General features: G+C 39.6%; 1 protein-coding gene across 1 annotated transcript in view; it reads right to left on the bottom strand.

Moving 5' to 3' along the window:
* Positions 1 to 16,002, bottom strand: part of MOCOS (molybdenum cofactor sulfurase) — a 231,078-nt gene that overhangs the window by 17,193 nt on the left and 197,883 nt on the right. The window contains exons 9-12 of the mRNA XM_056332017.1: positions 11,855 to 12,017; positions 5,762 to 5,843; positions 1,438 to 1,562; positions 727 to 832 (exon numbers count right to left, since the gene is read on the bottom strand). Of these exons, the coding sequence (XP_056187992.1) occupies positions 727 to 832; positions 1,438 to 1,562; positions 5,762 to 5,843; positions 11,855 to 12,017 (476 nt within the window). The remainder of the gene's footprint in view (positions 1 to 726; positions 833 to 1,437; positions 1,563 to 5,761; positions 5,844 to 11,854; positions 12,018 to 16,002) is intronic.

Here is a 16,002-nt window from a genome sequence, read left to right as displayed (position 1 = left end):
AGTTCAGCGAGACAGGAAAAGGGGGCTCAGAGGCAAATACCGGGGCTGTAGAATGCACAGCTGTGATGGAGGCCTTGAGGGCAGATGTTCTATTGAATCTGAGCCTGTCCCAGTTACACCCAAGAAACAATAACTTTCTGTTGTCAGTGTATGAAAATTTAGTTGGTAATAGGTCCCTTATCTTGGAACTGTGGGTTGGCTCAGTGTTTCATTTGCTGCTCCTATCTCCCAATTTCGTACAAATAAAGCCAAATCAATTAAGAAATGAGATGAATCTAGTCCTACAAGTAGTTTTAAGATATTTCTGTTGTGAGTGTTTGCTCTAAATCTTAATGCTTCTCATAGGAAAGAAATAGTTCAGCAAGTAGCAAAATTTAGTATTTTCAACTGCCAAATTATTTATGTTAAGAAAACCTAATTATCCTTGTTTTTCTCACAAATAGAAGTTGGCTGTTCCCCAATAATCTCCTGCCACCAAATCTTTTGACAAGAATTTTGTTTAAGTTTTCCTAAAGATGACTGGCAGACAGATTATGTTCAAGCATATAATCCACATTTTCAGAAGTCACACAAGAATGAGTCATTATAGCAGTTTAGTACCTATAGATCTGTTGAACATTGAAAAGTAACTATAAATTTCCAGATAAAACAGTTATATTGGCATCTTACAGCAAGATTCTGGAATCCAAGACTGCTGAGAGACATTTGGAGACAGAAGGATCTTACCTTGCAGAAATATGTTCTTTCAGCTGTAGAATGCTTGCTACATTTATCAGGAGGTATTGTGCTTCATTCACAAGAGAGAGAGATATGTTTGTAGCAGATGCCAGACCTAAAAAATCAATCCAACATTCTAACATGATCATTAAAAATCAGGAAGGTTAAACTAGTAATTTCACCTCATCTTTCCTTTGATATCTTATTCATTCTCATTAAAAAATTATTCATTCAGCTCCAAACACCAAGGAAAGATTCCAAGAATCCCCTCAAACCTGTAAATGATAATAATGTCACGCATTTAGAAACTCATATAGAGCTGAGATTTTACCAAATTTGTAAAACAATTTACAAAAGCAATATCTATGGTTTTCAATGCCCTTTCAATTTGATCCTTTCTATAATGAAACTTAGTCTAAGAATGAATTCTTTATTTATACATTTTTCATGGTAATTTTTCAAAATGATCATTGAGTTTCCAGACCGAATTATGGTCATGATGATAAAAAACCCCTCAGGATGGTGTATCTGTACTTTTTCACCAAATGTAGAGAAGCAGAAGGGCAGCATAGACAGTTTAGGTACAAATGTACCCTTTGAAACCTACTAGATCAATACTGGATCACTCTCTCACCCTTATCAGGGTAGTTACACACTCAGTATGAATTCCATGAGCCTGTTTACTAAGTGAGGAATCCCAAATAAAGAATGACAACATACCTTTTGTATTTTTCTGGTGCGACCTGCTTTTCATGTCTGAACTTTGTCTTATCAAGCGACATGGACGACCAAGAAACACAGAGAACCAGCCAGCAATTCTTTCTCCACAGTCATATGTTTTTACCCTGTTATGAGAAAAAAGGGACTTAACAGAATTTGATTGCCCAATATTTAATTTGTAAAACTGAAGAAAAATTATGAAGATGTTTATTCTGCTTCTTTCAATACAAAATACAAAATCTGTGTTGTCTGATGAGTGTCTAATGTCAAGCTCTGCATAATTTTATCTCCCCATTTTCTCAAATTTACTCAGTTACTCTTGAAGATAACATTCACGAGATCTAATTTAATTTTATACAGAAAATTACTGTGGAATAAAGGATTAAATAATCACAACACTCAAGACACTGACTCTGAAGTACAGTAACTGGTAGCCCATATTACAATACAGTATTATGAAAAAGTTAGTCTCTGGTCTGTGCTTTCAAATAGGATTAATCTGAGTTGAATTTAAGATTGCTCCACTGTGCCACACTGTATGTAATTTTTAATGATCCCATCAGGTACAACGATGTTAATTCTCTAATGTAATTCATTTTAGCACAGACATTCCACATTAAAACATGGCAGTGCTAGCAGAACCTAAGTATCTCTCTATCTAAAGATGATTTCCATTACTAGTGAATTGTCTAGTGAGAGGCTGGTAATAGACTTGTCATCTTTACCTGGATGTAATCTCTCCTAGAATGATTCTGAGATCACCTCTCTCAGTTCCGGAAGAGCACAGAACAGACCGCTGGGGAGTGATCCCATTTGCCACTAGATTCCTCAGCCCTGAGTAGTCTTAATGTCAATCTTTTAAAAACTAGGCATCTAGTTCAGATTAGTTGCCTGGATTCCCCTCACAGATAACGGAAAGAATTAAGTAGTTCCCATCCATGTTAGACCTCAGGATGGGATGACTCTCATTCTGGGAGTGTTTAACTCTATTGACGACAAAAGGAGACTTGACTGACACCTAACTTTAAAATGGCATTAACGGCTAAGAGGAATGCAAACCCCCATGCTGATCCAGGCAGGATTCTTGTAGCGAGGGAAGTGAAGTAGCAGTGCTCCTATGCTCGCCTTGCCCTAACCAGCCAAGGCAGCTAATTGGCACGGAGACTACCTGCCCTGTGAAACAAGCAAATGGCTCTGCACAGCAAAAGATGGTAAACGCTAGGGTTGAGAGAGGGAGTAGCCTGGCTTTATGGAATGCTTTGTAGGTTCAACTGAGTTACACAGGTAGAAAGCAGGACAAGTGAAATCAAAGAAATTTTATAAGCCTGCAGGGATCAGGTATTCCTTCAGCGCTTATTCCAAATTTTCATTGTGGTGCAGCTCTGTGTCCCTCTCCCAACTCTGAGACTGGACAGGTGCCAACCACTGCTGCATCTAGCCAGTGATGTCCTAGAACTGAAATGAAACTCTGGTACGATGACATATAGGCACTGTGGCAAAAGAGAGGCCAAAGTCTGAGTCTCCGCATGAGATTTCATAGCCTGAGCTGAGTGGTTCTTGTGTCCTTGCTGGCCACCATGCTAAGCTGCTAATGAGAAAGCATGAATATACCACCGTAACAGTTCAGGTGAAACAAATTCCCCAGGTATTCACTCCCACCCAAACAAAGGTGCTAGAGGTATATAAATTCTCTCCTGAGCCAACTGCTTCTAGCAGCTTGCTGGGGCTTAATAGCATATAAATCAGGAACAAAAGTTTGCCTTCTTTTTAATTTACTTATTGAGTCACAGTGGCTGAGTTAGACACACACAGCATTCTTAGTATTTCATCAAACATCACTGTGCAGTTTTTGTATTCCAAGACTCCTGTGTCTTCAAATTGCTTTCACTTATCATCAGATCATTTTCTGAGCAAGTACCATCATCTCTTCAAGGTCTTATTCAAAGTTCTGTTGTAGCTCAGTTCTAATTTTCTGCTTATGTTTATTTTTTTGGAGTACTCCTTTACGTCTGTCAGCATTAAATTTCATTTACCACATGTCAGGCAATTTATAAAGGTGGGCCTAGCTCTCAGATTTTGCTTACTGTTTGCCTTGAGTTTCCCACTCATCTTCCTGTTATGTCATTTAGCTTCGGTGTGTTACAGCTGGTCCCTCTAGCCAGGTAATTTATAGAACAAGAAACAAGGACAGCTGAAGCCTGAATATTAATCCCAAGGGATATAATAGATAGATTTACACACAACAGGCTCAGTTCACATTGTTTTTAACTACACCTTTGTTGCCTTCTCCCACTGATATTAACCTTCCCTTGATCTCTTTGATATCACGGCCTGTCTAAGAGGAGGCTGTGTCCTTGACCATTGCTACAGAGCACTAACCTTGAGCATTTAGGGTCTTCTACAACATCAGTAAACTTCACATCACTAGCAGACTTGCATCTGTCCACTGTTAGATATCATACTAGAGAGCCATGTCCCCCCGATGTGAACAGCACATGCTGATGGACAACCCTCACTGAGATGAAGGCTAACACTGACGAATTGCTTAATGAGGGACACTTGGGCTCATCAACCTTTCGTGGTTGCTGTGAAATTAAACCTCCTCATGTGACTGCTTGCAGATTCTACATCATGTGCTCTTCTCAGCTATGTCAGCGTAAATTCAGAGTAACCACCTAAGCCAACAGAGCTGGATGAAATCACAGCACCAGAGAGCAGAATTAATAAGTGGAAAATGCCTTCAGTAGGAGCTTATTTTGAATAAAAGCCTTTAACAAAGACTTGGTCCCATTGCTCACCTCAGACACTTTGCAGAAAAGACCTCGGACCACAAATCACCTCCAGCTCTAGTGCAAAGGACTGTTTTGCTCCTATTTCTCCTTTTTTGGCCACAGAGGCTCCCCTGCTGAAACATGGGAACGTGGCATCAAGTGCTATTGGATCTCTGAGCAGTTTCAGAGCCTCATCAATGTTGTCCACTCATTCTGCCTTACTTTCTGCCTTATTTGCTAATCACAGTCCACTGTGCAGTTTGTCTTACACCTCCCCTTTCTTTGTTATTCTGTCCTTTTCTTCCTCCTCAGAACTCCAAGCAGTTCCCCATGAAAATTTCCTATTTTATACATTAAAAATGACACAGTCAGTGACATGAAAGACAAGCTACAATAAATAGCATGGCAGCAAATTATATGCACGCAGAGAGAAAGATAACCTAGCCTATTTTACAGCCTGTAATAGATGGGCTAACCATGGGGAGGCTGAGGATGAGTCAACACTAAAGGAAGTGGGACAGATGGTTAAAACAAATGACTCTTGGGTGAATTCCACTACCGGAAGAAAATACACGTCTGAGGAAAAAAATCCTCTTTATCATCTGAATAGCTAGTAGAAAAGAAGGAGAAGATAATTTCCTGCATGGCTCCATGGGGAAAATGGCCAGGTCTTCTGCTGGTTTGTTTATGTGTTACCCTCAGAGAAGCAAATGTAGAAGGTTACAAAGAATTAGTATACCTTGGTTAAAAGAAGACATAAATCTGTAAATGGCTTTTAGTTGGACTTATCAAGAGACCTGGCAAAAAGAAAAGTAGATAATGCAAATGTACTTTAGGAAGGCACTTGTTACACTGCCACTCAGAAAACTTAATGAGACTGGGAAGTACTTAGAAAGTATGATGGATAAAAATTTAAGTTAACTGATAGGAAATTAATTTATTCATAATGTTATATTTCAGTGAAGTGGTATGTCTCTTGATTAAAGATCATGTAATTTCACATACTTGCCTGCAATCTTCCCAAGATTGTTAAGGGGACATTGATCAACATGGGTGGTCAAAAAAAAAATTAAAAAGGGTTGTAAATATGGGTTTATAACTTCAGTAGGTTCTAGCAATTTTGAATCTGCGCAGCAGGAAATGGAAAAAGTTGCCAGCATCATTATTGTCAAATGAAGGAACTGCATTCAAACCCTGCTGAGGCTCCCAGCTGGCATTTGGGAATAACTGGGGACACCTTTCCCTTTTCTCACCCTTGCAGCAAGTAAAATAAAAGATCTCCCTTATTCAAGTGAGTGCCAAGTCATCACAGTCTCTTGTACCATCCTTCCTCCCCTTTTTCATTTTTATTGTTCTTTAATGGTTTGTACCAGACATGCTGGGCATGCCAAATTACCTATCTAGACTGTCTTCTCCTGGTCCACTAAGTCATTAATAGCTTTCTACGCTCCCTCTCTTTTTGTAAGGACATCTGCCCCTGCACGTCCATCCAGTCGTGTCCTGTGTGTCACTACAGTGATTTTCAGCTGTGACTCCTCTCCGTTGTCACTCACCTGTGTGAACAGACTTTACTCTCACTGATCACTGCCCCTTCTCCAGTATTTTCTTCCAGTGATACAGATATTGGGTCCATTCCTAGACAAAGAGCAAACCATATTTAAATAAAACATTTATGCAGAACCATAGGGTCAATAAAAATTTCTTAGTTTTACATCTGTTCACAATCACAGCAGCCTCCCAAATAGTATGTGACAAATCTTTTTTTCTTTTTTTGCTAGAATTACATCCTCTGCCTGCAGGTGGCTCCAAATGATAATGCAAAGAGCAAAGTCCACGTTAAGGAATACACAATTTCCAGTTGAGTAACTTCAATATCTGTGTATATCAGGCAACAAAACTGGCACAGAATTACTGCTTCAGCCATGGTTTCTGTTGAAAGGATGAGTTTATCACTGTTGTGGCCCCTCTAGCAAATCAGGAGATGAGGTTAATCACTGTTGGGTTGGCATTTTTTTTCTGAATGGTGAAATGGAATGATCTGAAAGATGGAAGATGAAAGACGGAAACAAAGAAGTGAAAAAATAAGCACAGGCTCTTCAAGGAAAGAAATATAATGTGTCATAAACCTACAATAATTTAAAGATAAAATGTATGGAAACCACTAATGAAAAAATTATTCCCATCTATTTCTAAGTTTAAAACAGATGAGGAATCCCTGGTAATGATCTATGTTAACAACTTCTTCAGTAGTTTGTTATCTTGAAAAGAATGAGCCAAAGAAATGAAAAGGCTACTGTGGTTTACTAGAAGCAAAAAGAAAAGCTGTACTGTTTTGCTTTCTGTTAATTGAAAGCCATAATCTTAAATGACAGAGAGTTTTACTGTGTAGATGCAATGAGTCCAGCTCTTTTCCATTATACTGCAAGATACCAGCAAAGACTCCTATCTCCCATTTCCCAGCTTTATAACAGCACATTTTGATTTCACTTAGTACTTCCTGTTTGTAGTATTTAGTACACATAAGAATCAAGCTCTACCAGCTCTGTGATAGGGTGAAATCTTTTCTGAAGAGTAATAAAATGTAGTTCAGATTCACTATATCCCAACTATCAGCTCCTTTTTTTAATGACGTTAGTATACTTCAGAAGTTAAGACTGAGGGGGAAAAGCTAGCTTCATTCAGGAAAATAAAACATGTAATAAAAGTATTGAACTTGCTTGCAAGAACCTGAAAAAGAAGTCATTGTTACCATCTTATAGACTAGAACTAATGCTCTTGTACTTTGAAACAATTAAACATTAGCAACATTCCTTCTGGAAAAGAAGGGCTCGAAAGGTTTTGTCCTGTATGCATCCTTAGCTGTGGTATCTTTTAAAAATACTTTCTAAGCAAGGCGTACTCACAAAAATTCTTAAAATAGAGTCTCAGGGCTTTAAAAAGCCCTGCTTTTATACACCAGCAAGTGTATCACATTTTAATTGAACAGTACACATTTTACAGTGATGTTTAGGTCAGTTACACATTGTTAATTACAATTTTATTCTATCTTAAGGCAAAAAAAATAAAAAAGAATATTGCCAGTTACTAAAATGTAAAAGCTGTCATTCTGCATGGTCATTTGCTTGATAATAAAATTCACAGATGTGCTCACAGTATTAATATAAAAAAAATATTCTTGTTTTTATAGCTCCTATTTTCAGTCAGTGAGAAAAATTAGAAGTCTGTTATTTCAATAGACTGAAATATAAACTATTCATGTATATTCTTTCATCAGTGTATGCACTTAGTTCCCATTATTTTTATTGGCAGTAACACAGGACTATTTGAAGGCACAATAAACTCCATAAAGTGTAATTAGTTGCTCAGTTTTACTAGGAACTACTTTCTACTCCAATATTTTAAAGCCTTAACATCACCCAAAATTTCTCCCTCTGTGCAGCAGCAAACTGATGCCCGACTTGCCAGAGTAGTGCTGATTGTCAGCTAAAACGGAAAGAAAGAAATTAGCCTTCTACAGAAATGTATTCTCAGCCAAATTCTGTTTGGCTGACTTTTGTGCAGGTCAGGAACAAACCCAGTGTAATCTGTGCCCCCGTTCATGTATTTGATGGAACAGGACAACAAGATTTCCCTGGATTCCCACTTAATGTAATATGGCTTCTAGAAATAAAGGCACCTGCTCTTGCCCACCTTTAAGTTACTGGTATCCTACCCATCAACTGCTTCAGACAAGATATAAGAAGTTGTTTGCCTCCATGGGGGTTTATTTAGAGTTACACTGATTTTCTCAGTGATAGCAAGGGTTCGTTACACTCTTTATGCCAAAAAGAATAGGAAATGCCTGTTAACAACCACATAGCCTAAGAAAATAATTCTGACAAAATTGACAAGCACAGTTTCTCAAAATTAAAATCTCACTCCTTGTACTGAAGTAAAGTACAGCCAGTGAGAGACTAAGCACAAGCTTTCCTCTCCCTCTGCTCTCACCCCGTTCCTCGGGGATCAGGGGAACACCATGCAAGCCAACTAATTTTGCAGGGAAAGATCCTAAGCCTTCAGGCAGTTTTGGCCTTGTCTAGAGTCCCAGTCTGATGTCTTTGCTACGCACAGCGGTGGCAGGATCACACAGCTGGGTCAGCCACACCGTGGGTCTTCCCACCCAGGGCTGCTTGTTAGGTGGGCTACAGAGACACCCAACATGCAGGAGTTAAAGAAAGAACCTGACGTGGTGCCTCAGCATACGGAGGATTCAGCAAAAGGTATTAAAGCCGTTACTGTCACACTAAATCATGCCGACAATTTTATGTTGTTGGACAGGGAAGACGGAGAATATTAAACCATATTGAAATAAAATAGCCATAAACAAATTTTCCACTAATGAAAAGTTCTAGAGGGAGAGAAAAGCACATGCCTGGAGGGGGAGAGAGAACAGACTCATTATGTTTTAAAAGTGTCACAGACAGTCTTCACCATAATCTAATAGTATAACAGCAAAGCGTTCTTTAAAAATGCCACATACTTCGGCCACGTGGGATTTGCCCCACTCGGCTTTAGGCACTTACCAGAGGCACCTAATCCAGCAGCACGTTGCCTCAGGCTCTCTCTATGGGAGAGGCACCGCCAGACAGCAAAGCACGCTCTAGATGGAGATCATTGCCACAGCCTGCTCTCACAACGAGAAAGGCGCAGATGATAGCAGAGAAACTGGTAGAGAAAGCAGAGTGGTTACAGCCTCCTTGCAGAGGAGCAGGAGGAAGGCAGCTAGGCGGGCTGCAGCTGTCACCCAGTCAGCTCGGAGCTGCTGGGTTTTCACGTTCACTGGGGCGGGGGATTCAGTAAACCTGCAGCTCAAAGGTTTTCTCTCTCTTTTTTTCACTGCTGTCGCCTCCCTCACCCACTCCTCACCACCAGGTATGTCCCCATCACACTGAGAGGAGCAAAGGAACTCTCCACAAGAACTGTGAGGGCAGAGGGAGGAGAGGGGGAGTTGGAGAAAACACAACTAATCTTGGAAAAATGCATGCTACTGTGGCTGGGGAAAGGCGGTTTGGGTGGGAGGCATACAGTGGGAGAAATAACTCACAAAGCAACAAAGCTGGAAGAGACCTGGAGGTGGCTGTAGTCAGCAGGCTAAGTGCTACAAATCTGAAATAGCATTAGCCACCGGCACAGGCCAGCGAAGGCCCTGAGCTGTAGAACAGCCAGCCTGGCTCCTCAGAGGTCCACTGCTCCTCACCACACTGATTGCTGCTCCAGCTACACAGGCGGCGTTCAGCTTCAGGTCCCAAATTAGCAACAGACTAGTGACAGGCTGGTGAGAGTGGTGACAAAAGCAACACTGATTAACATGGGATTTTCAAGTAAAGAGTCAACTTATTACATTAAATTTGTCTGACATGAAATGATTTAAGTGGGAGATATAATGATGACCCATGTATGTGAAGGGATAAAAGAAAAAAAATAACGCTAACAAAGAAATCATGCATTTGGGCTGGAGGTAAGAGGAAAGAAAACAGAATAAATATTGGAACAACTTCCCATAGATTTATCTGCTCAGTCTTACCCTGCCTGTTTGTATGTGTTCCCATTGCTGCGCTATCTTATGAGCAGTAACCTCTGGAATATTCTCCCCAAGCAAATGAAAGCCAGTATTGCACTGTCAAGCATTAGAGTGCCACAGGTTGCAAGAACACCATGAGAGTGAAAAATAGCAGGAATATTATAAAAAGAAGCTCCACACCACCTTATGGGCTAGGATTATTGGTATCTACAGTCATTATAGAAAGAATAAAATGACTCCATTCTTACACACTGGCTGTACCAAAGCAGGCTATAAATAAATGCCCACCATATTTCTGTTAGAGCACACTGGAGATCTGATCAATTACTTTTCGGAGGAAAAGTGATCCATAGATTGGATCAATCACTTCTGGGTGGAAATGGTTCTCACTTTCATTGGACGGAAGGTGCATGACAGTAAAACTCCAAGAATGACACAAAGTAAAATATAGGATTTAAAGGTGAATTTCACCTTGGCCCTAAATATGGCAAGGCATTGTAAATCTCAGTGAGAAATGGATGCCTTCACTGCCTGAGAAAACTTCTTCCTGACTCTGAAGTATGTCAGTGCAGGTATTATTGACAGGCAAACATACTAATGGATATACACTTCCCTGAACAATGTGGTACTAGCAAGGGGAAAAAAGAACATACTCAGAAGAGCAGAATGAAGCAAGCAAAAGGCTCAACAGAGCTGAACCTCTGAAAATGTAAAGGATAAATGGAGAAAGTTTGGACAAGACTTCACACGGTGTCTCCAAGCAAGAGGTACACACAGAAAGGAAGAGAAATGCTAAGGAACTCAATTTCTAGAAATAACTGACTTTCTGAAGCATTTGGTAATTTAAAAGTTGTGAGAGAAGGCTTTCTATATAACTGAACACCAAAAATTTGAGGTGCAAGGTGTTCCACATAGAACTGAAACGAATTAACAATACCTCTTCAAAGGAAGATTATAGAGGGAAGAGTGGAAAATAGAAGCGTTTGGGCCAATGAGCCAGTCTAGAATCCCTAAGAAGAGACTAGATCGTGTTTGGAATCTGAAACACACACACAAAATCACACAAAACTAGTGAAAGTTTGACAAACCTATTCCAGACAAAATAAATCAACTGGTCAGACTTAATTTTATGGAGAATGCTCAGACAGCTGGAAAGGACAACTGTAATATACAAACAGAAAGCAGACTGTAGTTACAGGTTTACTCACACGGATTTCTAATAAAGGGTGAAAAATCTGAATATAAGATGCCTTGTTTTGCTCTAGCTACTGAAAATGTGGGCACATACATTATTAATGGTTAAGACATCCAGGTTGAGTAAATGTTAGACCCCAGGGAAATGATGAACACAATTCAGACACATGCAAACTTGACATTAATAACGACTTTTGTGGAATACAAACCTGTTCCAGCATTCAGTGCTAACAGCACTGTTAGCAAAATAGTAATTTGTATGTCCAAGCAGCAAAGGGCTTTCCGTAATACTTTCCATAAGTTGTTTGTTTGGGGTTTTCCCCCTCAGCAGTGAATAAAAAGGATTTTGATGAATCCAAACATCATGAAATATTTGCCTGCTAGTGCAGGTATTTAACTGAGCTAAATAAAGTCTATTCCTTATTTTAATTCATACTAATTTCCACTGAAGACTCTACCCCTCTAATCACAGAGTTGGAAGAAGGAGAGCTATAAAACGGGAAGGTCTTTGGCCAGGGTGTTTGATGTTAGGCTCCTATTCCTTTACCTCTGTGGCAATAACAGATCCTTCAGGCTGCTGGACTTCCTGATGTGGAGAGGTACACTAGTCAGTAAGTTTCCACATCTGTCAGTTCGCTCCTCCTTCCTGGAGCATCCACTTTATGTATGCACGTAGGGAGTTGCTGTCTGCTCTCTGTCTGTCCCCAAAACAAACTAGCAAACTACCCAGGGCTTTATATTACAGCCTGGGCTTTCTTTGCCCACAGCTGGTAGCAGAATTTCTCCCTGAAGCCAGTAAGCACACAGAGCATTCAGTAGTTTAGTGGGTGCATGCAGGTGTCTCTGCCCAGAAGTTTGATACCAATAATGAAGGGAGGAATTGTTCACTAACCTTCTGCCTGAATGACCATATGTTTTTGCTTCAGATCAATTGAGGGATTTACAAGACACAACCTTGGCTCCTGCTTCTGAGTCATGCAGACTCCATTCTGGTTTACAACCATCCAGTTTCGGTCATACAGCAAACCCTGGTTTCCTACTGGCCATTCTGTAACCTGGGAGAGCATCAGGAAGGGATACAAAAGTTTAGAAAATGTTAGCTGCATTAATAGATTTATGCTGAAAAGAAAAGAAAGGGAAAAGAAACTGTTAATGAAATTCTTTGAAATCACGAAAACATGTGCAAGCCAGTGTCAGCCTTTAATAAGAGAAACCTTAATTGCAAATCAAAGATAAAGATATCACTGTTGAAAGCTGACAAAACAAAACTGAGTTACTGCAATTTGTTACATATTATCATACACTTTAATTTAACAGAGCTATAAGAATAAACAATCTCTGAAACACTCTGAAAACTGTTTTCAGTTTTATACTCATCCACTTTTAGAACATCTCCCCCCAACAATTTTCTTTTGATTTACAAAGCACGGACATTTAATGGGAGCTGCATGAATTAAGGCAAAACCAAACACAAAAAAAGCAAGAACAATGTGAAATTAAAAATTCTGAAAAACCTTATTTTTCATAAAACTGGAACCGCTTTACCAATGAATTCATTTGAGAAAACCTCCACCACTTAGGCTTCTGGTTTAGCTAGGAGCATAATAGTTTCTCCAGATCTCCTTACAACAAAACACATTGTCTTCTTTGCCGTATGTTCTTCCATTACTTCTGTAACAGTCTTTACATCCAATAGCCATACAAGCATATTGCCCTTGCTTTCATGTACATTTTTCTGGTGAAAAGAACATCTGTTACTGATGCTACACAGATGGTAATCTTGAAATCAAAAGACAGAGCAATTTTAGTAATGCCTTTGGGTGATATTAATAACTGCTTTCTCCTTCAGAATGTTAAAATATTAATACCACTCTTTTAAAATAAAGCTGGACATTTAAACTTATTGCTTCAGCTCGCGTATGCTTTCTAGTCACAGTTGAATACGAAGAAAAGTTAACTACAGCGGAACTTTGTTGAATTCCTGTATAAAATCTTAGCACAGCTCACACGAATTAACTGGTAAAAGACTTTAGCAAAAGGTATTGGGAAAAGGATATGTCTAGCATGGCTGGAAGCACTGGTTAGATTAATTAAAACTCACATTTTTGTTTAGCATGTGCTCTATCCAAAACCTCGTAGAACCCATGATATCCTGTTTTTATAAACTTTTGCAGGTTTTATAGGAGCCTGCAGCAATAACTTGACACTGATGGCCTGACTAGAGAAAGCTGAGGGTAGGCACTCTGGAACTGAAGACTTCAAGCATTAAAGATGAACTAGAAATAATTTGGCCATCGTGATATCAACTGTATTGAATACAGAAAATACATGGAAAGATTTTAAAGAGAAGAAATATATTTTATCAACCTGCTTGAGTATAATATTACTTGGCAGATTTTTAAGTGAGAATGGATGAAAAAATCAGTCAAAAATGAAAACTTTATGCCTGACAGTGTCAGCTGAAACCATGTTCTCCAAATGCCTCAAACTGTCAGCACCTAAATGATATGAAGCTTTGTATTTTTTAGGAGAGGAATCATAGCCCAAAGACTGCAATATCAGCTCAGGAACAGACTTTTGTTCTTGCTGGAAATTATTCTTTGGAGAGGCCAGTATTTTTTGGTTATCCTGTATAATTAGATTACAAAATGCATTTGAACAGCTGGTAATCATCTGAGAACTGCAAGAATTTCCTGCTAACAAATCTCCCTTCCAAAACAGAAGATCACTAATTGGTAATACATGCTCCCATGGATCCAACAGATCTTTACAGGATTTGCAAGATATAAAGAGCAGAATAAACTAAAAGAGAAGAAAACCAGAAAAAAAGCACAAAGGCTCCTAGCTCCCTATTGTAACATTCAGTTGTTTTGCTTCCACTTCAGGACAGGAGTCTTATTGAGGAGATAGCTTAAGTGCTTGCTTACCCTTCACTGAAGGCAAGAGGTGTTACCAGGAAAACAAAACATTCTCCCTTTAATCAGAACTTCAGCTGATTCTCACATGCTAATAGTCATTGTGGGGAAAGCCCAGCTAGCTAGGTAGCAGGTATTTGGAAATAATCAACATCTTCCATTCAGAACACCTCCGGTAGGTCTAAAATTATGGCAGCTAACTCCACACTCCACTCCAAAATGCATCATATGACTATATGTCCTCAGCCCATTCCTCCCCTTCCTCCAGGCATTTGCCACTGTAGTAAGAGACTCGTACATACATGTGCCCTGCTGTGAGTTCCTGTCCTCTCACGGATGTCCCCTGTCCACTGTCAAGTGCTCTTAAATTTTCAACTTACTGTCTTGCACGTGTTGCTAAAGCCCAAATAAGTAAAGCTGCAACAACAAAATAACTGTGCACCCTGCCTTGGACAGAGAGTCACAGATGATCATGAAACAGTCAGAGCTGGTTTGTTGCCAATGCTGATACTGGAGATGAGCATGGAAGAACATATACATTTCTATTCTTAGCACTTAGGCTTGTGACCTGTGCAGACTGTTTCCTGCCGTTATTTCAAAGAGGCTGAAGGGACTGTTAAATGATTACAAGCAACTGAATAGAGCAGTTCAAGCAAAGTCTGCCTGCTCTGCTTTTATCCGAGACACGAGTGGTTCAGTTTGCTCCCCCTGGATTATGTCTGCGATGTCTGCCCAAGGCTAGGAGACAGGACACGGGCTGCAAAGATGATGTGTATCCTGGTAGATCAGCAGCAGGAGCTCAGGCAGGGCACTCAAATGTCACTAAATTACCTATATTCAGGCAACCAGTACCACGAAGTAAAGCAACCGATGAAGCTTACTGCAAAGTAAATCAGGTTAGCATATATCACAGTAAGGAATGCTGCATTACACAGCTTCTAACTTGATTCCCTAAAGTTGTCTGACCATCTCTGACCACTGAGACAAATTACAATGGAGAAGACAGAAAGAAAGCAGGGAGACCAATATTTTACTGACAGATGCTAGCATACACCTTCATTCCCAGCATGGCAGGTGAGCTGATCATCCAGCATAAGGTCTTCTCTACCTGTCATATGCAAGGCTCATTGCATAGTACAGCCAGTACATGGTATTGTCCTATCTGCTTTAGTCCATTTTTCTTCTTGTAATGTAAAAATATGCATTGCAAAAACATTGTTCTGGTTTTCTTTTTTTTTTTTTTTTCCCAGAAATTTCTTTAAAACATTTTGGGCTGCATTTCTCCATAGTTCACAGTAAGGTCATCATGAAGGCTAATACAATTTTCAAACACACTAAAGGAATCACTGAACGGGTTTTAAATTATGTAAGTTTAAAAATGTTAGCGGTCTTACGTATAATTTATCCACTGATCACCAGGAATTTGCATTGTATTTTAAATTAAAAGATAATTTGTCTTCTGTGTTGAGATGCAATTTTTATACCCCGAAATCTACTGCAAGAATAATAAAGTTATTAATGTTTAAAGACCTAACCTTTTTCACTGGGCACATTGCATTATGTAATTATGCAAAATTCATCAACATGAAAGATGTTCATGCTTAAAAATGCATGCTTAAAACACATTTTTATGTTGGAAAAGAAGAAAAAAAGTGGTCTGGGATAGAGGTTACTTCTCTTCTTTGCTTCTCCCCTTTTAATAAACTAATCCTAGGGAAAAGAAAGTGCATTTAAGAAGCTGAGTTAGAATATTCTGCCCTCCACTTCCTGCACTACAAAACCCATGGAACACTGAGATGAGACTGTCCCATGACCGGGAACACTTTGCAAAATGCTGTAGGAACTGCAGCGAGCTGATGACCTTCATGCCAAGCTTCATCTTCCTAGCTGCCAAAGCACCCTGCACTCCCATTTTCTCTGGAGGTCAAGCACCCCCCATACTGAAACACTTAGAGTAAGAACAGAGAAATCAGAGTTTAGGAGAGGAGGAGGTGATGTGACTCTAAAGAGATCAAAGAGCTGTGAGTCTGTCTGTACTCACATCCTCATAGAGTTTGTCCTCCTGCCCCTAATCAAGTCATCTATCCTGCAACCAGTAAGTCAGCAGGCAGATTTCACTGGCAGA

Source organism: Falco biarmicus, chromosome 3 (assembly GCF_023638135.1).
Source record: "Falco biarmicus isolate bFalBia1 chromosome 3, bFalBia1.pri, whole genome shotgun sequence".
Classification (NCBI taxonomy): domain Eukaryota; kingdom Metazoa; phylum Chordata; class Aves; order Falconiformes; family Falconidae; genus Falco; species Falco biarmicus.
Note: the sequence above shows the minus strand (reverse complement) of the source record. Positions and strands in the feature narration are given on the sequence as shown.